Source organism: Carica papaya, chromosome 1 (genome assembly GCF_054855325.1).
Source record: "Carica papaya isolate Zhongbai chromosome 1, ASM5485532v1, whole genome shotgun sequence".
NCBI classification, from domain to species: domain Eukaryota; kingdom Viridiplantae; phylum Streptophyta; class Magnoliopsida; order Brassicales; family Caricaceae; genus Carica; species Carica papaya.
Genome location: NC_142309.1, coordinates 22,689,541 through 22,717,114, shown reverse-complemented (window position 1 = coordinate 22,717,114; position 27,574 = coordinate 22,689,541). Strand labels below are relative to the sequence as shown.

The 27,574-nt window shown below is 33.7% G+C and overlaps 3 protein-coding genes and 1 pseudogene across 8 annotated transcripts; 1 reads left to right on the top strand and 3 right to left on the bottom strand.

Annotated features, from left to right (window-relative positions):
• Window positions 1–1,430: 1,430 nt before the first annotated feature.
• LOC110818788 (protein DETOXIFICATION 17-like) lies at window positions 1,431–5,738 on the bottom strand. 4 transcript variants are annotated; one of them, XR_015820644.1, is made up of 4 exons: window positions 5,129–5,738; window positions 2,161–4,754; window positions 1,871–1,949; window positions 1,431–1,810 (listed from the first exon to the last, which is right to left on the bottom strand). XR_015820644.1 is itself a non-coding variant. In XM_088221540.1 (3 exons), the coding sequence occupies exons 1-3, from the start codon at window positions 5,334–5,336 to the stop codon at window positions 4,399–4,401; spliced, it is 324 nt and encodes a 107-aa protein (XP_088077666.1). In that variant the 5' UTR covers window positions 5,337–5,596; the 3' UTR covers window positions 4,153–4,398. The 4 variants fall into 4 exon arrangements, 2 of the variants coding, with proteins under 2 accessions (XP_088077666.1, XP_021903473.1); XR_002540530.2 differs by having other exon boundaries at window positions 1,431–1,807; XM_088221540.1 differs by lacking the exons at window positions 1,431–1,810; window positions 1,871–1,949 and having other exon boundaries at window positions 4,153–4,444; window positions 4,681–4,750; window positions 5,129–5,596.
• Window positions 5,739–9,260: 3,522 nt separating this feature from the next.
• Window positions 9,261–13,113, top strand: LOC110818879 (cytochrome c-type biogenesis protein CcmE homolog, mitochondrial pseudogene; annotated as a pseudogene). Of its 2 annotated transcripts, XR_015820603.1 has the most exons (3): window positions 9,261–9,496; window positions 10,444–10,665; window positions 11,868–13,113. The product of XR_015820603.1 is annotated as a cytochrome c-type biogenesis protein CcmE homolog, mitochondrial pseudogene, transcript variant X2 (transcript). The 2 variants fall into 2 exon arrangements; XR_015820592.1 differs by lacking the exon at window positions 10,444–10,665.
• A 938-nt stretch (window positions 13,114–14,051) lies between these two features.
• On the bottom strand, window positions 14,052–19,334 carry LOC110818819 (protein DETOXIFICATION 8-like). The gene is made up of 7 exons (XM_088220879.1): window positions 19,139–19,334; window positions 15,813–16,161; window positions 15,501–15,587; window positions 15,377–15,433; window positions 15,117–15,271; window positions 14,166–14,399; window positions 14,052–14,116 (listed from the first exon to the last, which is right to left on the bottom strand). The coding sequence occupies exons 1-7, from the start codon at window positions 19,332–19,334 to the stop codon at window positions 14,052–14,054; spliced, it is 1,143 nt and encodes a 380-aa protein (XP_088077005.1).
• Window positions 19,335–20,259: 925 nt separating this feature from the next.
• LOC110818794 (protein DETOXIFICATION 3-like) lies at window positions 20,260–26,269 on the bottom strand. Its single transcript, XM_022047788.2, has 6 exons — window positions 23,358–26,269; window positions 22,321–22,868; window positions 21,623–21,709; window positions 21,456–21,512; window positions 21,107–21,345; window positions 20,260–20,687 (listed from the first exon to the last, which is right to left on the bottom strand). Exons 1-6 carry the CDS (start codon window positions 23,553–23,555, stop codon window positions 20,443–20,445), a joined length of 1,374 nt encoding a protein of 457 aa, XP_021903480.1. The 5' UTR covers window positions 23,556–26,269; the 3' UTR covers window positions 20,260–20,442.
• Window positions 26,270–27,574: the final 1,305 nt, after the last annotated feature.

Genomic DNA, 27,574 nt, shown 5'->3' with positions numbered 1-27,574 from the left:
TCTTTATTAGATTTGCCTAATGTAGAGAAGACAACCGAGTTAAGCACTATGTAATAAGAAAATTTTCATGAGAAAATAACATTTAAAATTTTCATTAACTTATAAATGACTCTTTGTTAAGAGAGTTAAATATAAGTTTCTTGTGGAAATAATCTACGGTGGTGCAGTACACCGCTAACCAGTTTATTCCTAAGATTACATCAACGTCTCTCGTGTCAATCTCTATCAGGCCCATACTAAATTTCCTATCTGTTATGTCTATGATACAAGCTTTGTATATAACCTCCCCTAGTAGTGTTCTATTTTCAAGAGTATACACAAACAACACAGAATCAAGTCTTTCTAGTGATACATTTAAGTTTTGTGTAAGGAATAGTTTTGAAGAACGTGACTCTGATACCAATTGTAAAGGCCTAAAACCTTAAAGAAAAATAAATTCAAAAAATTAAATGCAAAAGCGATTGATAGAGTTAAAGTTTACATTCCTTACACAATAATTTAGAATGTCCAATGGAGCTATGAGAATATCCATTCTAAAAGATAACCAGTAATTAAAAAAATGAAAAGAATAGCGAATACAAAAATACCCTAGGGCAACCTTCACTAGCACTTGAAGAAAGTCCAAGTGGTGAACTACTCACAACTCTCTTACTGATCGAGATGTGGATCCTAGTCCTCTTGATCTAAAATAGTTAATGAAATGGTGAGCTACACTAGCCCAGTAAGAATATCATACTAATTACAGATATAAAAATTTGAAGATTGGTAAAAATAAAAAAAAAATAACTAATAGAGCCCTTACTTTATTTAAATACCTTTAAACTTGAAGATGTTTGTTTGATTCTTACTGTAACGAGTTTTCAAAAAATAACCTATGAAGATCTATATCCAAACCACTTTTCACTTTCACGCATAAGATAATAAGAGATAATAACTTTCTTTTCTTAGCTGTTAGTAGTACCCCTGGGGGTCCATAGGATGTACCCCTTACTCATTAACCCAATGTCCAATTTTAAAATTAACCGGCCGTCCCCATACCACGTCTGATAATGCGTGCCAAACATGTCATCGCTTCGATACCCCGTCCGATATGAGAGTGAACCATATCTCTCAAAATTTTCTGGTAAAGGATTTTTCAGTCTCGTCCAACTGAGATAACGTTCACGGTAGGGTTCCTTATATACCAGATCCGTCCGCCATTTCTCTAAGTACCCAGTAAGTCTTTTACATATAGATTTTCGTCAACAACAACCAACAAATACATACCAATATCTCATATTATATTTACATATCAATTAAATTGCATTCACACTGACGGTATATAACCAAAAAAACCAGATAAATCGATAAGACTATTGAATCTATAAATTAAGAACATGTACTATACGAAAATTAAGCAAGTAGGACAATATAAGAAAATAATCAGGAAATCAAGATAATTGTGAACTAACCAGTTCCGGCACTATTAGTAATCTGTAATTATTTTTAGAATTTTTTAATTTTTTATAAAAATACGAAATTATATATCGTTAAACCTCACTCGGATCAGTGTTTCGAGATATCGCACTTTCTACCACACCTTCTAATAGGTACCAAGTTTCCTAAATTTTTCCTGCGAAATTCAAAACACTCGTCACGTACCTAAAACTATATAAAAATCTAAAATCGGTGTCCAAAACTCTTTTCGACCAATGTTGGGGTTCCGACACGGCAGCATCGCCGTGCTCCAGTGCCGGCTCTGCTGCCCATGGTAGTCCACCTTGGCCAAGCTGATTTTGGACGGTTTTGGACAGCTTTACATGTATTCCTGCTGGAAAACACGTTAGAGGGCATCAATTGGCCGAAAAATTACCAAAAACACAAAACTTACCGGCGGGGGGAGGGGGGGTCACTGGGTGCAGCGGCTCCGCCAGTCCTCCTTCATGGTTGGGGTTCCTTCTTCGACTAACCTGCACAGAAAAGGACGGTGAACATAATGATTAAAAAATTATGTCAAATGAAAATTGGGAAGGGGATCATCGAAGGAATTTTAGGGTTTTGGCTGCGACCGCTCCGTCAGGCTTTGCCCGCAGTTTCTGGCTCACCCGCCATTTCTCTTACTCTGATTTGATCATAGGGTTGTTCAGAATCGAATTCCGAGCAGGTAAAGAAACTTTTTACCTTTTTTGGATGCCGGCAGTGGATCTGGTGCGGCGGCGGTTGGTCTCCTTCTTCGATGTCTGGTTCTTCTTCTCCGACGAAGGCTGGTGGCTAGGGTTTGGGTTCCCGTGTCACGCGAAGTATTTATACCCATTTTACATCGATCTGGGTCGTTCATCGCGATTGATTTCGTCCGTCTGATCTTGATTGATCTCGATCGTCCGATCACACTTAAGGGAGAAATAAATTTTGTTCTAGGTCATTCGATCGCGGGGCACGCAGATCGCCCATATGGTCTGCTGCATGGCACCGACATCACCGTGCCTTGCCACGCGGCATGCTTCAGTTCGTCAGGGCTGCCGACTGGGTGGTCTTATGTGGCTGAACTTTTTCTATTTGCACTTTGATCCCTTGTTTTAATTTTTTTTCAAAACTACTTTTTGAATTCAAATTTTATCTCTTTTTTTTTTCACAACTGCTTTTAATTACATCCCTACCTATTTTTTTAATAATTTAATAAAATTAATTTATAATTAATTTTTTATTTATTTCTAAAATATCGAAATTGATCCTGAGCAAAATTTCAGACCCAGGTATTAGATATAAACTAATTATTTTATATTTCTGTTAAGACATTGATGGAAATTAGATGTTTGAAATAAGTATAAAATGCTAATGAACAAATTGTAATAAAAAAATATTAATACTAAAATACAAAAAGTCTCAAATTTTAATGATTAATTTAATAATTAGCCAAAATAATTATAGGAAAACGTATAAAATGATCCAATTAATTACTGGGTTAAAATATTTGATTTTTAATGGTAGGATGAATCATAAGTAGAAGAAGAAGATTCTAACCATATGATGCATGCTTGCTTTATTAATTAAAAAGCTATTGCCTAACATATTATGTGGCTAAGCTACGTAATCAATTATTACCCATATATATGACTTCTTAAAAAAGTAAAAATATATATACACATACGTAAATTTTTGAAAATACAACTAAGTTGGTATATTTAGCTTCATATGTAAAGACCCGGAACTTAAAGAAAATGAATTTATATTTTAAATGGGGAAGCAAACTATAAAGTTAGAGTTCACATTTCTTACACAGTAAATTAGAATGTCCAATAGAGTTACTAGAATGTCCTTCTACAGCGGTTTGTAAAAAAAATGGCAAATCAATAATTGAAAATAAATAAATAAATGTCCATGGGGGTTAACCTCCACTAGCACTTAATGGGGTCCGGGAGGTAAACTACTCATAACTCTCTTTCTGATCAGGATCTGAATTTTGATCTTCTTGATTTGAAATGGTTATAGAAGGGCGAGCTACACTAATCCAGTAAGAATATCACACTAGTCACTTATACGAGAAAGCGAAGGTTGTTAAAAATAACAAAATAACTAATAGAGTCCTTACTTTAAGTAAATTCATTTAATATTAAAACGTTTATTCCATACTTACCATCACTAGTTTACCAAAATCAATCTAATACAGCAAATACTCATATAACATTATGACTTTACATATAAATGAACGCGATTAGCAATTCTCTTTTTTTACTTGCTTACTGGAACCATTGGAGATCCATATGGATATTTTCCTACTCGTGAACCCAATATCTAAATTTATCAATTAACCCAATCGTTCTTATATCTCGTCCGATGATGGGCACCAAAGATATCATTACCTCGATAGCCCGTCTAATATAAAAGTGAATCATATCTCTCAAAGTCTTCCGATATAGGACTTCTCAGTCACATTCAACTGATGTAATGTCCACAATAGGGTTCCCTATGTACCAGATCTATCCATCTTTTTCTATAGTATCCAATAAGTCTTTCTTACATGGTATCGCACCACAAACTGATTACTAGTTATGTGCTAATATCTTATGTTTTTAAATTAATAATAAATCATGTAAATAGGTGATACGTACATTAAGAACAGTAGGGCAAACTAAAAAAAAATGTGCAATAAAGTAAATCAAACAACCAAGAAAATGATCAAAACTATTAATTTAGTACGCATAATATAACAGTAAGTAATTTAGGTAATATGAAAAAATAAACAGTGAATTAGGGTAAATATAAACTTACTGGTTTTGACTACACTAGTGACCTATAATTATTTTTAAGATTTTTTTAATTTTCACAAAACACAAGATTATCAATTATTTAAGTCTCAATTTATCATAATAGGGAATAAGGTGAGTGATCCTTATTCAGATCGGTGTCTGAAATACTGTGCTATCTACTACGCCTCCTGACGGTCCCATGGTTTCTTGAATTTTTCCTGCAAAAATTAAAATATTCGTCACGTATTCAAAAATATCCTAAAATGCCAAAATCAGTGTTAAAAATCCTTTCCGGCAAATTTTAGGGTTCTTGCACGGCGGCACCGCAGTGCTCTGGCACCAGCTCTGCTGCTCACAGCATTGGTTCACCTCGGCCTTGCCGATTTTGCATGTATCCCTATGAAAAAATACGTTAAGGAGTCTCAATTGGTTAGAAAAGTCAAAAAATCGAAACCTATAGGCGAGAGGGTCTTCGGATGCAGCAGCTCCACTAGTCCTCCTTCGCGGCTGGGGTTCCTCTTCGGCTAACTTGAACCAAAAAAGAACAGTGAACATGATGATCAAAAAATTGTGTGAAACGAGAAATGTGATACCTATATATGATATATAATATAATATTTTAATAACCTAATTTATTAGTGTATTAATGAGATTACGACGATCGAAATGAGCTTAATCTTTATAAACTTATTATAATTTTTTATAGAAAAAATATTTTAGGACAGTTGAATTCACTTCACAAATGCTTAGAGCTCAAATTACTTAGAATAAAAAAAACATATATGCACGAAGAACGACACGAGGACATAGATAAAGACACGCATATGCACCTATGTATATATGAGGTGAGTGAAAGGAGAAGAAGAGAATGAAATTAAAGAGGAAACTAAGAGAGAAATTACCAGAAAAGCGAAGCCGGAGACATTGGCGAAGGAAGTGGCAATGGAGGCTCCGGAGAGGGAAAGCTCGTCGAGATGGCCGACCATCATGACTGAAATTACAGGCGAAACACTCATCAACAACAAGAAACCCACCATGGGAGCTGCTATGCGAATCACCTTCTTCATCTCTTCCAGACACCACCTTCCCCCATTTCCCACTGCTTTTCATTTTCAATCTTATCAAACCCTACTGACACTCATATATCTATATATCTATGTATATCTATATATAATTCACGGAACCAGAAAGGAAAAAGAAATGCTCTTTCTAATTAATGCCTCTTCTGTTTGGTAAATTACTCTTATCATCATCACTCCGTATGGTCGGTCTATTTCTACAGAAAAATATTACGTCTATACATACATATATACGTATAGAGGAATTATATCTATATATATCACTGTACTATTCACCCACCACTTTGCCGCCTCTTATTTGTGAATTGTAATATATAGTTACAGTGCTGTATTTTGTCTGATAGTAAAAAAATTTTAACACTTCTTGATAATAAGATAATTGAACTAAAATGCGGTACCGTAACAACTTTAGTTGAAAAAAAAAAGAAAGAATTTTCGCAGTTTTATATCAATTAAAAAATTTAAAAAAATTCAAACAAGAATTTTAAATTGAGTTCTCCTGCAACAAATTCAGCAGACATGACATGGGTGTGTGTGTATATATATATATAATAATATATATATATAGTCAAAAAGTGCTTTCATATTCTAATGAAGAGTGTCCAGGATTCATTTGGTAGTGCTGGAAAAAGAAGTGTTTTTGAAGATTAAGGTAGTGTGATTAATATCAATATTTATTTGTCTTTTGTTTTGGCTTGAAAAGTTCAATAAATTTAAAATCGAAAGCTAAACTAATTCAGACTTAGCCATAAAAACATATACAAATATTTATATATGTATATATTTCCCATCATATATTGATAATTGTACATTCACCATTGATAGTTCATTTCGATTAATTAATTCCATGACCCAAAGAAAGGGAAGGATTTGTTGGGTCACACTCACATCTACATATATGTAGATATATTATATTATATATATATATTGCACACAATAAATTCCATGTTTTTTTTGCCATGGAAAAAAAGGTCACTTTAACTGAAGCGGGGCGGACGTTGCTTTTTGTCCTCATTAACGTTTCTGTCAAGTAGTGGGAGGCTGTACCACCCAACATTTTTTTTTTATTTTTTTATTTTTTTTTATTTTTTTAAATATAATTATTTATTTAATTTTATTTTAATTTAATAAAAAAATAGGTAAAAATTTGTTAAGAATTAAATTTAAATTAATTTTGAAAAAAAAAAGTAAAAATTTAGATTCTGTAAGTATTTTTAAAAGAAAAATTAGAAATTAATGATCAAAACGCAATTTAAAAAAATTGCGCCACGTCAGACGCCCGGTCAGCAGCCCCGACCAACCAGGACGCACCTAGTGGCAGAAGCGCTGACGCGGGAGGCCACACAGGGGGGAGCCACATGGGCAATCTACGTGCGCACGATCGAACGTCTGAGGTCCGGCGAGCACGGACAGCCCAGATTAAATTGCGATGAACGGTCCAAATTCATTCTCTATTTAATCGTGATCGGACGGTTCAAATCAAAAGCGATAGACGGTCCAGATCAAAAGTGGATTGGTATAAATAACTCCATCCGCACCAGAACCTTTTTCGACTGCCAAAAAAAGTTAAAAAAAATTTCTTTTGCACGAAATTTAATTTTAAACCCACCCATGACCAAATAGGAGTGAAATAACTGGCCAATTGGCCGGAAAACACCACTGAAGCCCGGTACCGCCTCTGCAGGGAATTTCACAAACCGCCTTCAATGAGGCCCTTCCTGATTCTCGTTTTGTGTAATTTTTCTACCGTTGTGATCATCATTTTTCTCTCTACAAGTTGACCAAAGTGAAACACCCAACTGCAACGTTCGCCGGAGGAGCCGCCGCACCGGAGAGCCCCGCCGCACCGAAGAGCCCCGTCGCCGGTGAGTTTCAATTTTTCGTATTTTTTTCGACCCACTGAGGGCCTTTAACGTGTGTGCTCGCAGGAATAGATGTAAAATCGACCGAATTCTGCCAAAAACGATAGACCCGAGGTGGACCGCCGCTGTGCTGGATTTCTAAAATTGGCCGTGTAGGCCCTAAGACTTATTTTTGGGTTTAATTGGGACATTTATAGATACCGTAAGCGCGTTTCAGTTCCCGAAGAAAAATTCAGGGAACCTATGGACCGTCCGTAGACGCAGTAACCATTTAGCTTTTCGGCATCAAATCAAGTAAGGACCTCTCACTCTATTTCCTATCATGGAATTGAAATTTAAATAAATAATAATACGGTATTTTGTACAAATTAAATAGATATGCATAATTAATTACGGATTGCTAATGGAGCTCGAACCGGCTATTGTTCTCTGTTGATTTCTGTTGATTGATTTTGCAGTCTAAAAGCATGATGGTTTTTGGTTTATCTATTTTATATTTTAAATGCATGTATTATTACCTTACTTGACCACTGTTTGATTTTGGGATCTAAGATATGATTGCATTACCGGATATATGTTTATTTATTTATGTCATTATGTTTGATTTGGTAACGGAGACTAAGAGAAAACAGAAAAGGGGTGTGATCTAATAAACATATAAGATGACAGCCTCACTAGATATCCTGAGAGATGGTGGACGGACCAGGCTCATAGGAAATCCTACCATGAACGTTGTCTCATACCGGACGGAGTATGGAGACTTGGTCATTTAGCGCTTATATGAGACGGGGTATGGGGACGGCCGCTTCACCTTCATACTGGACGGGGTATTGAGGTTTAAATGTCTTGGCGCTCATACCGGACGGGGTATGGGGAAAATCCAAAATTAAGATTGTTAAGGGAAAGGATTCACGTGTAGCATAAATACCCTTATGGATCCATATGGATACTAGTAGGCTAGTGAAACGAGAAACGGTTATGATTTAGTTTATTGTTAATGAATGTGAATTTATGATATGTTCTATTTTGCTGATCGTGCATGAAGTTATGATATGTATGATATTATTTCTTCTATAATTTGTTTTCATAAATTTTTCAATGGTAAGTGAAGGGTAAATTGTTTTATTTTTAATAAATGTATTGGTTTAAATTTAGTGCTCCATTAGTTATTTTTTATTTTCTACCAACCTTTACTTCTGTGTCGGTGATATAGTGTGATGTTCTTACTGGACTAGTGTACCTCATCCCTTATTTAACCATTTCAGATCAAGAGAACCTGGTTCCCGAGCCCGATCCACAAGAAGATTGCGAGTAGATGTTAAATACTTTATATTTTCCTTTACTTTTCTCATTTCTCGTGTTTCTTTCAGAGAATTTATTCTGTGATGTTTGTTTAGTACTTCAGAGAATTTATTATGTGATATTTGTTTAGTACTTTTCAGTTATTATGTAAGATATGTAAACTTTAACTTTTTATTTTGCTTCCGTACTTAAATTATTATATATTTTCTTTTGAATTTCCGGAATCGTTATATAGGCACTGCATCTGAAAGTAATATTATATATATGTATATATATATATATATACATGCATGTGTGTGTATATGTGCATATTGCTTGATTTCTATATGGGTTATCTCCCTCTAGCTTTATATTTTTTAGTTTATTGATTTTTGAAATTATGTATTATTTATATATTCTATAATTATATCTTTCTAAAATTTGTATGATTTTAATGATTTCAATCAGGATATAACATATTTTACAATTATAAAATATAAAATATAACACAAAATTCAATATAAACTTAATTTTTATTTTTTAATGTAAAATTTTTATTATTTTTAATTAGATAAATGTGAATTTATAAAAAAAAAATTCATGTAATTTTAAATTTATTTTAAATATAATTTTATTTTTAAAAAAATAAAGAAAAAAAAGAGGTCAGTATGCTTATCATCTTTGGGCTGAAAATAGCCCAGTCCAGCCCAAACCCATTTTCATTCCATTCTTTCTTACTACCAGCCCAAACCACGAAGCCCATTTCTCTTCTTCCAAAACGCAACGTTTTGGAGCAGGCACTTGGCTTTCTTCCACTCACATCAGAGAGACAACAAAAGCAAGAGCACGCGCGAGCTGCGGAGAGAGGGAGAGAGACGCGTGAAGGAGAAGAAACTGCAGAGAAGCAGATTTCGGTCAAAGGCACGGAGAGAAGGCAGATCGGGTTTCTGGTAAAGAAGAAGGAGAGAAAGGCTTCTTGAGGACACAGTGACAGTGACCCGACCCGAGAGAGGAGAGAAAGAGAAAGGCTTGAGAAGCAAATCCCAAGGTAACCCATTACAAAACCTTCCTGTAATTTTTCTTTTTTAGTATAGTTTACAATATCTTTAATACATAAAACGAGTGTGATTTATGTTTGGGTCATGTGATTGAGAATATATACTTGTATGGAAAATAGAAGTTTCATTTATTTTCATCAAACTTTTATCTTGATCAATGTAAAATGAAAAGTGTGAGTTTTATGATTAATGAACGTGTATGAGATGAAAAAATGGGAGAGAAAGAGAACCTTGTTAATGTTAAGAACTTATACATCTTTGAGATTTAGAGATGAATTGATTGTCTACTGGTTAATTTGGGATTTTTTTCTACTTTTCTTCAAGTCTGGTCAAGGTTTCATTGCATTTTTATTTAAACATTGATTTGGATGCTTAGGAACATTTAATATTGCTTGAACTAGGGTTTTACTTTCATATTTGTATTGATTTTCACTGTTTTGGACTATGATGTCCATGGTTTATTTAGTCTATTAAAATTTGGTTTTTAATTTTTTTAGTATCAAAATGTTTGGTTCCTTAACTTAATGCCAAGGGAGTTTAAAAGGCTAAAGATAAGGAGCTTAAACTAGAATCCGGACGTAATGTATTATATGCATATTTGAAGACTTATCTTAATTTTAGTATGTTGCTTTGTTTTTCAGGTTGCCTGTTTAGTTTCTAATTTTATTAAAATAAAAATAGAAATTTTAACTAAAACTAATTAGCATATGCCACCATTTGGATGTCTCACTCTCCCTATTCTGTTTGACAATCATTTATTGGACCCATGCATGTTTTGTTGTTTATTCTCACCTTAGACTGATTAGTGGCAACTCCTCTTGAATCAATTGAAAATTCATAGTTTTGCGGAATCTATATGCACCTTTGCGCCACCCGTTGTGATAGGCTATAAATGGTTTTCTAACATATGTTATCGCATCTGGTTGGAGTACAACAGGACAACTTGGTTGTGCTTGTTGTTTTCATGAAAAAGCAGTCAGATGATTAAAACATGGAAGAAAATAGGCATACACGAGCAATCATTGGTACTTAGAATGAAGACATCACCTTAGACTCCAGGCTGATCAATTTGACATGAAAATTGAGAGTAGTGTTACTCTACGGAGATCCTCGAGGCCTTAAATCTTGAGGGATTTGGGGAGTTTGAATTATGCATAAGGTAAATCTAGTGCATCCTACCTCTAATATCTTAGTATGCCTTCTTTGGCTTTGAATATTTTTAAGGTTTTCCTGCATCATAATTGTGACATATAATATCAAATTCTAATAGTCAGAAAGTGACATATAGATTGATCATTTTAAAGGAAAAACTCGTTCCTCTTAGAACAATCTATAATGCACAACTACGGGGTACTATTTGTCTTATACCGAGAGTAAGGATCATTAGTTAATCCCTTATATGACTTTCTTGTTTCTTGAGAAGAAAAAGGTCAATATATTCGAAGAGCACCAAGGAATGCAACTCATACAAAAATATTGCAACTCTAGCAAAATGTCTATTAGTTCCCATACATTTTCGCTAGAATATAGTAGTTGGTCCCTAATTAAAAAAAAAAAAAAACTTAGGCCTAGAATCATGAATCTTTGAATCTATCAAAATTAGATTTTATACCCCCAAAAGCCTTCTTATTCCTCTCTTTCCATGAGCCAAAGATACAAGCTTGACAGAATGCTTATCACTATGGATGCCTTTCCACACTAGAGCTCCTCCCTCACTTTCTCGGAGTTATATGACTTTGTAGGGTTTGAGTCATAACCAATGACAGTTCTAATTAAGATGTATAGAAGTAATCCAAGCCTCTTAGAATATAAGACATCTAGTGTTACACAACCATGTTACAACTAAGTCAATAGATTTCCTATTGTTGTTTATATACTCTTATTTAACACATAGTATGACTCTATGCAAGTATCTATTTTTTGTTTTGAGTCAATCTCGTAAACTTGTTATTGTAACAACCACTTATGCAAGTACGTATGCAAGTATGTATGCAAGTACTATAGTATCCCTATATTAATGTTTGATGAGATAAAATATTTCTTTACGGATGATATGTTGTCTAGTAGTCTATCTGAACTAAAGGTTTTCAGTTGACTTGAGAACTTTTGTTTTATTCACATTATTACTATCTTGTGCTAATTTTATTTGTTTGAATTTATTGAACACTTATCATTGTGTTTGCAATAATATGATAAAACTTGGTAGCTTGTTTTTTATTAATGTAATAAATAATTATAATATCTTTAAAAAAATTATTACAATAGTTTCCCCAATGCATCTCATGTAATTAGTTTACTGAACACGCCAAATATGTCTAAGTATATATATGTTTAACTATTGTTTTTTTTTCCTTTGTGCAGGATAACTATAGTTTTGTATAACTTCTCTCATCATCTTCCTGTGATCACAAACACGCTCAAAACCCTCCCGTCTCCGTGAGGTAGTTTTTGATTCAATAACTATTTTAATGAACATTTCCTGTCATTTTCCCTAGAAAAATCCAATGGCAACAAGGCTTGCCCAATGTCTCAGATCCCGATTGCTCAGAACCCCGCATCCCAACCCAACAACCCTCTCCAACATAAAATCTTCACCATTGATCCTTTCCCGGATGTCCCACCTCCCTTTAGATCCTACACATAGCTCTCCATTAACACTTCTTCGGTTCTTTTCTATTGCTCGGCGTCACCCAGCTAGGCCAAAACGTGTAGACATTGGGGCTCGGGCCCGCCAACTTCAGACCCGCCGTCTCTGGACATATGCACTGACTTTCAGTTGCATCGCTGGGTTTGTGGTGATTGTCCTCAACCAATTTCAAGACCAACTCGTATTCTATGTGACCCCAACAGATGCCCTTGAGAAATACAAGACAAACCCAACAAAGACCAAGTTCAGGCTTGGTGGATTGGTCCTTGAAGGCAGTGTGGCACAACCTGCCTCATCCCCTGAGATGGAGTTCGTGATCACTGACTTGGTCACTGATATCTTGGTGAGGTACCAAGGTTCATTGCCCGATCTATTCAGGGAGGGTCATTCCGTGGTGGTTGAAGGGTTTGTAAAACCATTCACAAATGAAATAAGGAATGGAGCCTCGGAGAAGAGGATTTCCGGCAAGGCAAGGAGTGGGGATTGCTATTTCTCCGCAACAGAGGTTCTTGCCAAGCATGATGAGAAATATATGCCTCAAGAGGTAGCTGCAGCAATTGAGAAGAACAAGAAGTTGATTCAGGGGAATGAGGAAGGACAACGAGCAAAGGAATCACTATAGACTGATGGGTATTTTTCATTTTATCTGATATTTCACCAATTTTGAAGTAGACTAACTTGGTTGTTGCTATTACATGTCCAATAAGCGGAATAATAATTGAAACTTGGGAGATTGGTTTGGATGATATCTAGATGAAAAAAGTTGTTATAGCAGCGGCTCAATTGGTTGAGCCATTTGATTCATATCTATTCTTGTTGTAAACCCACTTGAGTGGTTATAATAACTCTTATACCTTTTTGAGACAGAATTTTACACTTCGCTAATACACATTGTTTCCTTGACGAAGTGTCATTATTTATTTAGCTGCTGTCCTGCTCAGGACAGGCTTGATTTTGTTTCATCTGTAATGTTGTATAAATGAAACAATGACTATTGAATAGTTTAGTTATTCAATAGTTCAGGATTGGTCTCATGAAATATGGTTCTGGGTATTAAAAAAAAAAGCCATTAATTATCTTTTCTTTTTCCTCACATACCATATTTTCTCTTGTGGTTTGAGCAGATAATAATGAGCCCTGTAATGTATAAAGAGTAATATTTACCTTCTGTATATTTTATCTGTAGAATTTTGTCTCTTACAGATTCTCATGCGGTTTCCCGTATTCACTCCAGGACTTACTTGTGTTGTAGAATTTAAAGTGGGAATTCATGTTCTAAGTTTATATGTTAAACAGTGGAGAAATTCTTATTCTTTATAAATAGATTGTTTCAGTAATTAAATTATTCCATTGTTGGTAGTTCAAAAATACTGTGTTGGTTTCTACCAGTGAAGTCCTACTTCTACCCTTGTTATACAAATTCTCCACTTTAGTTCTCTGTATATTAAAAGTAAAAGAATTGAAATTTGAGAAACTACTTTAATAATTTATATTTCACCTTTTTTGTTGGAAAAGATGGACAAGGTCTGTTTAATAAATATGGTGGTTGTTTTTAGCTTCAAGCCAAAAAACAAAAGAACAAATTGAATATTTGCAAAATCAGCTTTAATTCATTTTCAATCTAATCAAAGAAACATATAAGTAGGAAATATGCCCTAAAAACTTAAAACTCGAGCTTAAAATATAAGTAGATTTTCTAAATTTGTATATAATTTATAACAATAAAAAGTTTTTTTTTTTTTTTTAAAGTGCTTATGACGTTTCTTTCTCAAATAATTGTAAACATATTTAATGTGAAAGCTTCATTTCCTTCCTAATAAAATATTATATTATAGCATTGAATTTGAAGCACTTAAATCAATTAAAGTGCTTTTGAGGCTTGAGCAGTTTCAATTACATTATTGCTTCAAGGAAACTTCGCCATTTGGCTGACCATCTTGAAAAATCCTCTCCCTTGCTTTCTCTACCCGCAAAATTATAAATATAAATATATAATATATAAATGCAAAGACCTGTTTTCTCCCAATTGGTGAAAGCAGTAAATAAAACAGCTTGAACCAAAGCTCCGGTGGCGAATCCCATTAAAAGGCCTTTGGATTTCAAATGCAAGCCGAAAGTCAACGCTGCCCCAACCGGAATTCCGACCAGATAAAATGCTCCCAGGTTTATGTTTGCCCCAACCTTTTGCCATCCACTCCCTCTCACATATATGTGTATGTATATATATATATATATATATATATAGATAGATAGATAGATATGGCGTCCATATTATGATATATCACGTACATATACATGACATACCCTTAATATTTATTTGCCCATGGATCAAATTTCTGGGTAACTACAAATTTAGTTGTGCTATTCTTAATTTATTTTAGGGTAAATTACTATATTAAGTTTTAAATTTTAATATTCATTATAAATTGGTTCTTAATATTTTCTTCGTTATAAATTAATTTCTGAAATATTCTATTTATTTCACATGTTAATTTTGTTTTCAATGTTTTTTTTGTTATAATTTAATATCTCAAATTTTTTATTTGTTTTAAAAATAAAATTTGCTTCTATTTTTAAATTTAAAAAGTTTAAAATGGTTATGTATTAACAAGAAAACATACTTAATATTTTTATTGATTTATTAGTTTAATTTTTTGAGTTATTTTTTAAAAATATCCAAAATAATTTAATTTTTTTCATTAAAAAATTAAGAAAAAATTATATCTTTAAAACAAATAAAAAATATTAAAAATCAAATAGTAACAAAAAAAAAATACTTATATGTTAGTATACCGTTGAAATTGAGAGATATGTTTTAAAATATATGTATGTATATGGTTTTTCTAGTGGAATGAAAACTATGTACAAGTAGTGGTTTAAACTGGCCTGAAAACACAGCTTGTAAACAATTTATGATAATTAATAGACACATTAGAGGAGTTAAATTTGCTGACATAATCTACAATCGTTGCTGAATGCATATCCCAAAAGCCGACGACAAAAGAAAAGAGCAACGCTTATTACGACTACTTCTGCCGTTCCGACGATCAAAGTTGTCGCAATAACTCTCTTAATTACTTTTGCATTTCCAGCTCCCAACTCATTGGAAACCAGTGTACTGCAAGTACAAATATTTTTTTATTTATAAACTATTTTTTATAATTATAATTATATTATACATTTTAAAAAAAAAAAGTAAAGGAAAAAATTAATTTATACACACCTCACTGAGCCTCCAAATCCGTAGGTTGCAAAAGAGTGCATATAAACAATTGTGAAGCTGTTGGCAAGACAAAAACAAGAATTCAGATTACCATAGTAATAATAAAAGGGTGAGATATATATACCATGTAGTGATAACTGAAGTCTCTAGTTTAGGATTTGGTAGAATACCAGACAACAAAATCAAAACTTCTGATGACCACCATTCTAGACTGCAAAAATAAATAAATAATATAATATAATATAATATAATTATACATACCAAACCATGATAGCAAAAGGAAATTAAACCCTTTGAGATTAACGTTGAAGCTGAACGAGCAATTCTACACTTTGAAGAAAAGACTAAACTCCAAGTAACAACACATTAAACCATGAGGATACTCCGAAGGCTAAGGCTGCTCCATTTTGTTTTTAGTCCGACTTTAAACACTAACACCCAAGTGAATGGTACTTGGAAAATTAGGGTTGCCAAAGTAGTCAAAACCAACCGATAGATCAAACTCTGGGTTTGCAAGAATCGAATCAACGGCTGGAGTACAGCGTAGGCAAAGAGTCGAGGAATTAGATAGATTGAAAAGCTCCGAGCAACGGTCGAGACTGAAGGATCTTGGCCATTTAAAATCAATAACTTGTCTGTGAAAATCCAGAGGATACATATGGGAATACATGCGATGATGAGACATAAACTAGCAGTATATGTGTAGGATCCTAGCTTCTTGTATTCTCCCGCTCCGTAAGCTTGTCCACATAAACTCTCCAATGCACCAGTCATCCGGAATCGATCTTCAATGAAGATATTTTTTGAGAATCTATGAATTTACTAAATTTTTACCCTAAGTTCTAAAATTACTGTGAAAATATGTGTCTGTTAAAAATATTTTTAGTTAAATTAATTCAGAATTTGGTATAAATAATTATAAAAAATATTATCACTTTAAAAAAATGAAAACTTTGTGCTTCATTTTTATCTAATTTTTTATTGAAAAAGAAAATCATTTTTTGAAAGTTATAAGTTGTAACTCGTGTGTGTATATATCTAGTGGGAAAACTAGTGATGGAAGAAAGAGAGAGATACATAGATGGATAAATAGATGAGTATGTGTGTGTACATACAGGGGAGAAAACCAGCGAACGTGAGGGAAAACGGAGAGATGATAATAAACATTTACGTATATAGATAGATAGATGTATATAGTTATACGTACAAAAAAAGCGAAGCGAGTGACACTGGTAAAAGAAGTGGCAATGAATGTAACGGTCCCGAAAATAAAAGAAAATGTATATATTTATTCTAAGTACGGAAGCGAAATAAAATAGATTATGATTAACATCCCTTACACAATAACTAAAACGAATTAACGTATAAAAGAATAAACTAACTTAAAGGAAATACTATGAATGAATGCTATAAGGAAAACTAATAAATTCTTTGGCTTCTACTCATCGTCTTCCTGCAGAACGGGCTCGGGAACCAAGTCTTCCTGATCTAAAATTGTTAAGTAAGGAATGAGCTACACTAACCCAGTAAAGACATCACACTATCTCACTGTCACAGAAGTAAAGGTTGGTAGAAAACAAAAACGACCAATTGAGCATAATTTATAACAAACTCATTTATCAATAATAAAAACTTTTACTGTCCACTTACCTCAGTGAGATTCATGAAAACGACCTATGGAAATAATAACATCATAATATCATAAATTCATACATAATTTGTATCATAATACATGTCATACTTTTGTATTTCAATCATCAGATAACAAATTTCTTCTTTTATCAGCCTACTAGTATCCATGGGGATCCATAGGGGGTCTCCACTACACGCGAACCATTCACATTAATAACTTAATTTCAGAGCCGTCTTCATACCTCGTCCGGTATGGGCGCCAAAATCATAAACCTCAATACCCTGTTCGGTATGAGAGTGAAACGGGTCGTCCCCATACCATGTCCGGTATGGACGCCAAAACACATAAAATCTCCATACCCCGTCCGATATGAGAGACCACATTCCCGGTAGGGTTCCCTATAGACCCGGTCCGTCCACCATCTCTCAAGATATCTAGTGAGACTGTCGACTTCATCCATTTATCAAATCGCATACTTTTTTCCTTATTTTTCTTAATTTCAATTATCCAATCAAACATAAACACATAAACCAGTAATAGACACCAAACAAGGCAACACAACATCGGGTTCACAATAATTCAAAGCATAATAAATGAAACCGTGATTCTTGCATACGAAATCATAGAATAAACACATCAGGCACCATACTGCATTTAAAACTGTAAAATAAATCAAACAACAACTGACCGAAAAATACATCAAATTCGGGCTCCATTAGCAATCTTAATTAATTATACATATCTATTAATTCATAAATACCGTTTTATCATTTATTAAGCTTTAATGTCGTAATAGAAAATAGGCTGAGAGATCCTTACTTGTTTTGGAGTCTGAAATCGGGTTCTCACTGCGCCTACGGGCAGTCCCTAGATTCCCTGAATTTTTTCCCATAAACTGAAACACACTTCCGGTACCTGCACATGTCCCCAAAAAAAATCTCAAATCAAACCCAGGGCCCTTTCGGCCAATTTCAGAATTCCGGCACGGCGGCTCCGCCGTACTCCGGTGACGGCACCGTCGCTCGCAGCGGCAATTCGCCTCGGGTTCTCCATTTTTGGCCAAATTCTGCCAAACTTACACTAGTTCCTGTGATAAAACACCCCTAGGGCCCTCAGTGGGCCAAAAAATTACAGAAAACTGAGGCTTACCGGCGGCAGGACTCTCGGGTGCGGCGGCTCCTCCAGTGCGAGTTACGGTTTGGTGTTTTGCTCCGGTCAACCTGTAGAGAAAAGGACGGTGGTCACGGTGGTATAAAAATTACATCGAACGGGAACTGGGAAGGGCCTCATCGGAGGCAAAAATCGAGGAGACCCGTGGCAGCGCCGCTGGGCTTCGACGGTGTTTTCTGACCAATTGGCCAGTGGTTTGGCTCCAATTTGGCCATAGTGAGGTTCAGCATCAAAAAACGAGCCAAGGGGAGAAATTTTATCTCGTTTGGCAACCGAAAAATCCTCCAGTACGGCGGCGGGTGGCGGCGGCCGGTTCCTCCGGTGGCTGGGTCGTCTTCTCCGGCGAGGGTTCTGGCGGCTAGGGTTTGGGGTTAGGTGTGGATGTGATTATTTATAACCCTCCCCTTTTAATCTGAGCCGTCCATCATAATTTAATCTGAGACGTCCAATCGCGATTAAATTAGAAATAAATATGGGTTGTCCATCGTGATATGATCTGTGTTGTCCGTGCGTGATCAAATCTGAACCGTTCTCACGCGTGAGATTTGGGCCATCCATGCGCGCTTTTGATCTGGGTCGTCCGATCGCGCACGCGGATCGCCAATGTGTCTCCGTCCATGCGTGCATCAACGTCCCTGTCACGTGGCGTGTTCTGATTGGCGGGGGCTGCTGACATGGTGTTATTTTTTTAAATTACGTTTTGACTCCCGATTTTTGATTTTTTTTTTTCAAAAATACTCCCATAATCTAAATTTTCATCTTTTTTTTCTAAATTCAATTTTAATTAAATCCTAAAACTAATTTTATCTTATTTTATTATTATTTTTATTTTTATTTTTATTAAATTAAAATCTTGTAAATTAATTATTAAAATAAAATAAAATAAACAAAATTTTAAATTAAATTAAAATAAAATTATATATATATATATATATATTTGGGCGTTACAATGGAGGCGCCGGAGAGGGAGAGGGAGAGGGAGAGGGAGAGGGAGAGTTCGTCAAGATGGCCGACCATCATGACAGAAACAATCGGCGAAACACTCTGCAAAACCATGAAATCCACCATGGGAGCTACCAACCCACCTACCTTTTTCATCTCTTTCACAGACACCAACTCCATCAATTTACTCATCATTGTAATTCCCCTCCCCATTTCATCTCTATTTTTATTAATCTTTTAACCCGAATCCACAATATTAAAAAATATGTATATAAAAAAAGTCACGACTATCCAGAATACTAATGCTACTACTGTTTATATACAATATAATACTACAATACGTGCACGTGTCCTCCTCCCATATGCTGTTTTCCATGACATTCCACCACCATATTTGGAAACCACACGTATCTATATATATATATATTTGTGTGTGTGTGTGTGTGTACACACGAAATGCATACATGTGGCCCACAGTAGCTCCTTACCATCACGTGATAAGTCTTCGATAAGAACGGTATAATATGATTATAAGATCCTTCAAAATAACCTTAAACCTTAAATGTTGTCGGTGTCATATATTTAGGGGTAAATAGGTAAATTCACACGAAACATTTAAGACCCCGTTTGGCTACAGTTATCATAAGTGTTGTTGTAGTTTAGTTTAGTTTTGTTTTTATGTGGTGTAGGTGTAGTAGGTTTTCCAGAATTCATTTGGTGTTAGATGATTAGAGACCAATTGGTACAGGAAGCCACGTTGAATGAAAGACATATTTATTTTTTTATTTTTAATAAAATATTGGAATACTTTAAAAATTAATTTATTAATTTTAATTGATTAATTAAATTAATAATATTACGAGAGTTATTTTTTTGAATTATTTTTTTTAAAAAAAAATCTTAATATGACCAAGTTATTTTAAATTTTTTATTATGAAGTATTTGAAATAAATAAAAAATATTGGTATGAGATCATAACCAAAAAAAAAAAAAGTTAAAATTAAATTATAAAAAAGTGTCAAATTTCAAAAATTAACATAATAATTTATTTTTAAAAAAATTATATAAGTAATTGGCTACCATAATTATATAAGTAAATATCAATATTCTATTATATATATCGTTATATATCTATTCATTCTAAATCTCCTTTTCTATCTAGCATTAGTACTAATATGTAAAAATACGATTTATGGGTACAACTATCCAAAGGGTAACTCCATTGTAGTAATCATATTCACACACACATATGTGTATATCTAAATATAGGTGTATATATATATATATATATAATTAGTTGACTAATTAAAATGGTTTAAAATTAATGTGATTGAAGCATCTTGTCTCTAACTTTGGATGCCTGTTTTTGCCAATCCGTGAAAAGTATAATGAGAGCAAGAAGAGCCGCATGGACGACGGCTCCGGCGAAGAATCCGATCATGAGGCCTTTGGATTTCAAATGCAAAACGAAAGTCAACACCGCACCCGCCGGAATTCCGATGAGATAATACGCTCCCAAATTTATATATGCTCCAATATCCTGCCATCCACTCCCTCTTATAACTCCTGCATTAATTACACCGACAAACAAAAAAAATCCAATTAAATCATTCAATAAACAAATATCTAATTGTAATCAGTGATTCTTTGTTGAATGTTTCAGACTTGAGTCTCGTATAATATAATATAAGAGATTGCAGATTTGAAGGAGACTATATGTTTATTACATACACGTTAGAAGATTTTAATATGATCGCAGGCCGACATGGCACTCATGTTTCAGACTGTATATCAAAAATTAACAGACTTGAATCTATAAATTTTTATAGAGAAATCGAAATACCAAGCAGATAGACAAAAAATAATTGGTTATCTGCATATAATTTACTTATATATGTGTATATGTGTAAAAATTGTTGGAAATTATTTAGAAAAAAAATAGAAGAAAGTAGAGTACACACACATATATATATATATATATATACCTGAAAATACAGCTTGGAAGCTGTCAATAATAATCAAGAAACACATTAAAGGACTCAAATCTGCAATACGATCCACAATTTCTTTCTGGTTGCTGAATGCATATCCCAAAATTTTGCGGCAAGAGAAAAGAGCAGCGCTTATGCAAATCACCTCCAACATTCCAAGAACTAATATTGAAGCGGTAGCCATTTTAGCCGCCTTTGCATTACCAGCTCCTAATTCATTTGAAACCCGAACGCTGCAAATTTACAACTATGTATGTACATACACAATCTCATACGTATAATATGTGTATATTTAGATTTTTTCTTTGAAGGAAAAGAGATTAAAGGTTGAAAGCCAGCTAACCTTACTGCACCACCAAATCCATAAGTTACATAGAAGTGGATATAAATAATTGTGAAGCTGTTCATATAAAGAATGAGAAAGTAGAGTCGTATTATGAAAAACAAATATATATGGTATATGAGAAAAACGAGATGATCAGAAGAAGGGTAAGATATATATATATATACCATATAGAAACAACTGAAGTCTCTAGTTTGGGATTTGGTAAGAGACCAGATAGTAAGATGAGAACCTCAGACGACCACCATTCAAGGCTAGAAAAAACGAGGACAAGATTAGGAAAAATTAATTAACAAAGTGGACACATATATATATATATATATATGTAAATATATACTTGATAAAAAAAAAAAAAAGCTAAGTTGAGTTTATAAATTGGATAAAACTAAATCTAATTTATTTTGATTGAATCAACTATTATAAATTAAATATTATCAATTTATAATACTCTTATAAAATATGAATTAATTCAAAATATCTTCATAAAAAAATAATTTATACTCCATTTAAAAGTTAAATTTATAATATTTAATAAAATATAAATATTTTAATTATTAAATTACTGTATTGATAGTGATATTTATTGTGTGTAGATATTTATTGAAATTAAACATAATTTTCTCTTACAAAATCAAGTATTATAGGTTAACTATTGTCAATCTATCATACACTTACAAAATAAACACTAATCTAATTAGTAAACTTTACACTCTGAGTGAGAGTTAAATTCATGACTTTCAATAAAACATAAAGGTTCTAATTACTAAATTATTATGCTGGCAGCGAAATATTATGTGTGTGTGTGTGTGTGTGTGTTTACACAGAAATATATATAGAGATCAATTATAATTATAAGTATACTTACCAAACCATTGCAGTAGAAGGAAGAGCAAGACGAAGAAATTGAATAATTCCACGCAACAGATGACGTGGGGAGCTACCAGCACGAGTTGTTTGGCATTTACTAGAAAACTTGACATAAAATCCCAAGAGAAAAACATTAAACCACGAAGAAATACTGAGTGCAAAAGCAGCTCCATTAGTTTTCAAATCAAGTTTAAAGAGGAAAATCCAAGTGAGTGGGATTTGGAAAAACAGTGTCGCTGAAGTGGTGAAAAGAAGAGGCAAGATTAAACTCTGAGTCTGCAAGAAACGAGAAAATGGCTGGAGAAATGCGTAAGCAAGCAGTCTGGGAATTAAACAGATTGAAAAGTTACGAGCAACAGTGGAGATAGAAGGGTCCTGGCCGATCAGAATCAACAATTTGTCTGTGAAAATCCATACAACACATATTGGGAGAGAAGCTAAAATCAGACAAATGATAGCTCCATATGTGTAATTTCCAAGTTTTTCATATTCTTCTGCTCCATAAGCTTGTCCACAGAGAGTATCTAATGCACATGCCATCCCAAACTGCATAGAAAGGAGAATTCACTACAAAATAGACATATATATATGTTTATAAATGCATGCATGAGATGTACTGAATGAGAAGAAAACCAACCATCCATTGGTTGGATGTTTTAATATATTGTTAATTTACTATAAATTTAATTATGCAAATATCATCTAATTATTGAAATATGTAAATTTCTACTTTAAAAAATACATATTTATTGATATATATATATATATATATATATATATATGTGCATGCATGAAATATATTGAATGAGATAAGAAACCAACTATTACTTGGTTAGATGATTGATATTCTTGCATATTTTTCTGAAATGAGTTATGTCTCCTTATTATAAGGTTGTAATATTATTATTTTCTTGTTATTAATAGGCATATGTTACTTAAATATTAAAATAAATAAGTTTTAATAAAAAATTAAAAAAAAAATTGGGGAGAAAATAAAGTATGAAAGAAAATGAAGAGACATAATTAAGTAATTACAAGAAAAGCGAAGCCAGTGACATTGGTGAAGGAAGTGGCAACGGAAGCACCAGAGAGGGAGAGCTCGTCAAGATGACCCACCATCATCACTGATACAACAGGTGCAACGCTCTGCAAAATCATGAATCCCACCATTGGAGCTACTAAGCAGCTCACCTTCTTCATCTCTTTTACAGATACCCATTTTATACTTCCCATTTTTTTTTAATTTCCCCTTCAATTAAATCAAGTATCTCTCTTGTTATATATTTTCCCTAAACTCTGATTAATATATAAATGTGTGTATATTCAATCTCTCTTGCTTTCATCTCTACTTATACTAAGTTCAGGAGAAATAAACTCATGGTGTGGTGCATTAAAGGGACTACTGCTACTTGTATGGATGTTGTTAGAGATTCCACCAGTATTTATGGCAATTGATATAAACCAACCATTATGTTTCATGGGTGAATATACATATATATATATATATATGTGTGTGTGTGTACATGTATATATAGGTCAATGGCTACATTCACCCACCATTTGTGCGCCCTCTTGTTATTTTAACATGGGGGGTGTTGGAGACTGAATGTAGGCCAAACTGATCTGACTAGCTAGAAACAATTTTTAGTCCAAAGAATGAAAAGATTAATACTTCAAGCAGAGGTTTTAGAAAGACGTAAGGAAACAAACTTGCTTTAAAAGTTGGAGCAGCGACTCAAATGTGTGTATATATATATATACATATATACATGTATATATGTATATATTCTAAGGAAATGAGTGTGTAAAACTTTTGTCATTGTCATGATAAATAAACTGTACTCCGGTCCTCTACTTGAGCTCTCCTGTTTCTTTCATACATCAAGTCCATATATATACACAACCTATATGGAAATATTTATATTCCTCCTGATACATCAATTCCATATACTCAACAAGGAAAATATTTCTCTAGATAATATTTCTCTAGATAATATGTAATTACAACAATCTTTCAATATTCCAATATGATCGGTTGTTAATACAATTAAAAAAGCTTCTTTGTTGAGTCACAACCCTCATTTTCTTTTTGACGAGTGGCTCAGCCATTTTCGTAAAGTATGTAATTTAATCCTTAATTTTCTTGCCTATGGGATTAAGTACTTTTCCAGCTTATTGCTCAAGGAGGTAACCATGTTTTTGTTTTTTAAAAAAGAAAAGAAATTTATAAAATTAATCGCCAGCTTGAAATTGTCGTGTACCAATAGAAAGGGCTGAATAATCAAGAGTTTCTTTAATCAAATTTGATCTTCAAATTAACAATATAGTATGAATCAATTTCTGTGAGAGTTTTTCTCTCACTGGTATCTGTTCTTTCTCTATGTTCTTTAAATATTTTGCCAAAATGTGGACTACAGTGAAGCCGAATTAATAGAGTAACTAATAGTTTGTATTTGCTACTTCCTCGCTATCGCTAAATGATAAAGTGTCCAAACTATAAATTTTTGATCCTTTGTTTTGGCCATATTAGTTTATCAGGAGAGAATTGTCTACTTAAAGGAATTCTGATGATTTATTTGAACCCTAACAGAGAAAAGAGCCATTGCACAATTTGTATACTTCATACAAGTTAGTTATAGTAAAGGAGAAATCTTAAAAAAGGACTGAATATATGTGGGTCTGGATGACAAGACGAATCGGTTACCAAATTGAAAGGATTATCATTTATCACTTCAGTCATTGATGATAGCAAAGAGATCCATGATTGATCAAGCAGGCCTCATAACTAATGATGATACAAGAAGTCATATTCCTGCAAAGGATATGTAGAAAGTTCAAATTTCGAAGTAACGATGAAACAATATGACTGCAACATTTCCCATTACCTTTCCCAACAATACCCAGATCACAAAGTTCAGGAATTCAAGATTTCTCACTTGTTTTCAATATTTTGATGAGAATAGGAAGTTTCCTGGCTTGCACTCTCCTTCAAATCAACATTAACAAAGAGAAATTCTGTGGTACTTGGGATGCATCATGCTTTCATGGTAATTTTTTAACTTCATAATTTAGTAATTTGTTAGTAATGACTTAAAGTGCTATACCTATATCTGATTGATAGACAATAATATTAAGTGACTATTAGACAAGATTAGTAAATTTATGAAATATCAAGAACTATTGTGAGTCATGGTGCATACAGGGTACTGTTGTAGCACAAACTAAAGAGTATAATTAGTAGCAAATGCTCGAATCCTAATGGTAACAGTTCGAAATTAAGTTTTTAAGAAACCCAACATCTACATATACTGCAATTCAAAGCCATAAACATAAAGAAGGAGAACTTACAAGTGACCGTCTGCAAAACAGCAATAGCTAAGACCTTGAACCTCTGCCAACTGCCAAGGCACAGTCCAGACTTGTTCTTCTTGGCTTCTGCTACATTAAGATGCAGAAAGTTTCTCTAGATAGTTCAGGGGAATATCTTATAGATTTCCTTAAGTCCCTCATTTTAAGGTGTTTGCTTAAGAGCTAATTCAGACTACCACAAACAAAAGGATCATGAAGACAATAAACTGCAGAAATATGCTATGTAATTAAATCTACAACGCCCTTGAGGTATCATACAATCAACTATAGAAATACTATTTAGGTTGCGTTTGGTTTAATGCTCATCCACTTTATAGTTATGATTGTCTTATTAGTCTTGATATACATAATGTGGAATATAATTGGTAAGGTTTAAAGTTATATCAGCTCCATCTTGAGTTCTTAATGGCAGCTCAATACCTACACTTCCAGGTGAAATAACTTCCTGTAACCAAAGAATTTAACATGGGAGTGGCAGGACGTCAAGCACAAGTTATGCTCTAATTATACATGTTAAAAGCTAATGTCAGAATTAGAACTAGGAAATTTGAATTAGAATTGAACCAAACGCATTGTTAGTGTAACTGAATACTAGCATATAATGCTGAGCATCAGAAATCTATATTCCTTTTTTCCCATTTTGTGCAGGGCTTTGAGTGGGGATGAGAAAGATTACTTTCTGGTTCACATTGACAGATCTTGACACTTAATAGAATTTTTATTTCCTCTGCATTTTCCTCCCTCGGAAAGGAAAACTTGTGTGGAAATCAATTTTTATTGAAAGAAGATGCTCTTATTATACATGTAAATCTGAGGAAGAAGAAAAGAAACACATCTTCCCGATGACAGAACTCCTATACACTCATTATACATCTCTGGGAATAGGAAATAGATTAAAGGAAAGGAAAAGGTTGCAAACAGTTACCAAATCTTGGAAAATTTAATCCATCATCTGTCTTTACTGCATGCTTAAACTAGAAAACATGCTCTTTAAATCTCTCGCTAACTCCTCCCTGCCTGACTTCTGGAGATGCTTAAAAATTCTCACATACACAGGAAAGTTTGGTCTTAGGCCTTTCTTCATCATTTCAAGAAGAACTTGATGCGCACTCAATAGATTTCCTTTTTTCTGATAAAGGCTGGCAAGTAAGCTGTACATCATATTGCTTGAACACTTATACTTGTCACTAGAAGAAACCACATAGTTATAAGCCTCCTCATATAGCTGCAAGTTGAAATAACTCTTGATAAATGCAGCATGTGTTGTAAGCCTAGGTTCAATACCTGTCAATTCCATTCTACCAAGAATCTCAAGCGCCAAATCCAACTTGCCAAGCCCACATGAGTGGAATATGAAAATCTCAAAGGTCAGAGCATTGGGAGAGCAACCACTTTCTTGCATTTCTTCCAGAAATTTGCAAGCTTCAGCTGTTCTCTTCATCTTACATAAATAGCTAAATATATAATTATAAGTTTGTGTATATGGGCCATAACCTATTTGCCTCATCTCATCCAGCAGATCTTTCAATGCTCCAAGCTCACATCTCCTGCACATTTCACTTACCAAAACAAGGTAGTAAGATGCCTTCTTCTCTGTTTGCTGGATTACATATTTTGCCATTTCAAAGTACCCCAATTTGCTAAACATCTCAATCAGTGAAGAAATACCAGAAACACGGCAGGAGCCCCCAACTTGATTCAACACTTCCACCACTTTACATACAGAGTTCCTTACAGAAGCATCGCTTGAAATCATCACAAGCAAGAACTTAAAAGCCTTTTCAGTTAGACAAACTTCCCTTAGACTAAAATCACAAAAAAGTTTATGCATCATTTCAAAATCATTTCTTCTCCCGCAATTATCTATAACCAAATTACAAATA

What these genes read in the sequence shown, in the direction of transcription:
- LOC110818819 (XM_088220879.1), bottom strand. Translation starts at nt 19,334, where the DNA reads ATGGGGAGGGGAATTACAATGATGAGTAAATTGATGGAGTTGGTGTCT. An exon ending in CCTCTCCCTCTCCCTCTCCG is followed by an intron (nt 16,162 to 19,138) that starts GCGCCTCCATTG and finishes TCTTCATTGAAG; the next exon opens with ATCGATTCCGGATGACTGGT. An exon ending in ATATGCATTCAGCAACGATT is followed by an intron (nt 14,400 to 15,116) that starts GTAGATTATGTC and finishes TCTATCTATCTA; the next exon opens with TCTATATATATATATATATA.
- LOC110818788 (XM_088221540.1), bottom strand. Translation starts at nt 5,336, where the DNA reads ATGAAAAGCAGTGGGAAATGGGGGAAGGTGGTGTCTGGAAGAGATGAA. An exon ending in TCTCCGGCTTCGCTTTTCTG is followed by an intron (nt 4,751 to 5,128) that starts GTAATTTCTCTC and finishes GGTTCAAGTTAG; the next exon opens with CCGAAGAGGAACCCCAGCCG. An exon ending in GAAGACCCTCTCGCCTATAG is followed by an intron (nt 4,445 to 4,680) that starts GTTTCGATTTTT and finishes TAATTTTTGCAG; the next exon opens with GAAAAATTCAAGAAACCATG.
- LOC110818794 (XM_022047788.2), bottom strand. Translation starts at nt 23,555, where the DNA reads ATGGGAAGTATAAAATGGGTATCTGTAAAAGAGATGAAGAAGGTGAGC. An exon ending in TCACTGGCTTCGCTTTTCTT is followed by an intron (nt 22,869 to 23,357) that starts GTAATTACTTAA and finishes CTTTCTATGCAG; the next exon opens with TTTGGGATGGCATGTGCATT. An exon ending in CCTTCTACTGCAATGGTTTG is followed by an intron (nt 21,710 to 22,320) that starts GTAAGTATACTT and finishes CGTTTTTTCTAG; the next exon opens with CCTTGAATGGTGGTCGTCTG.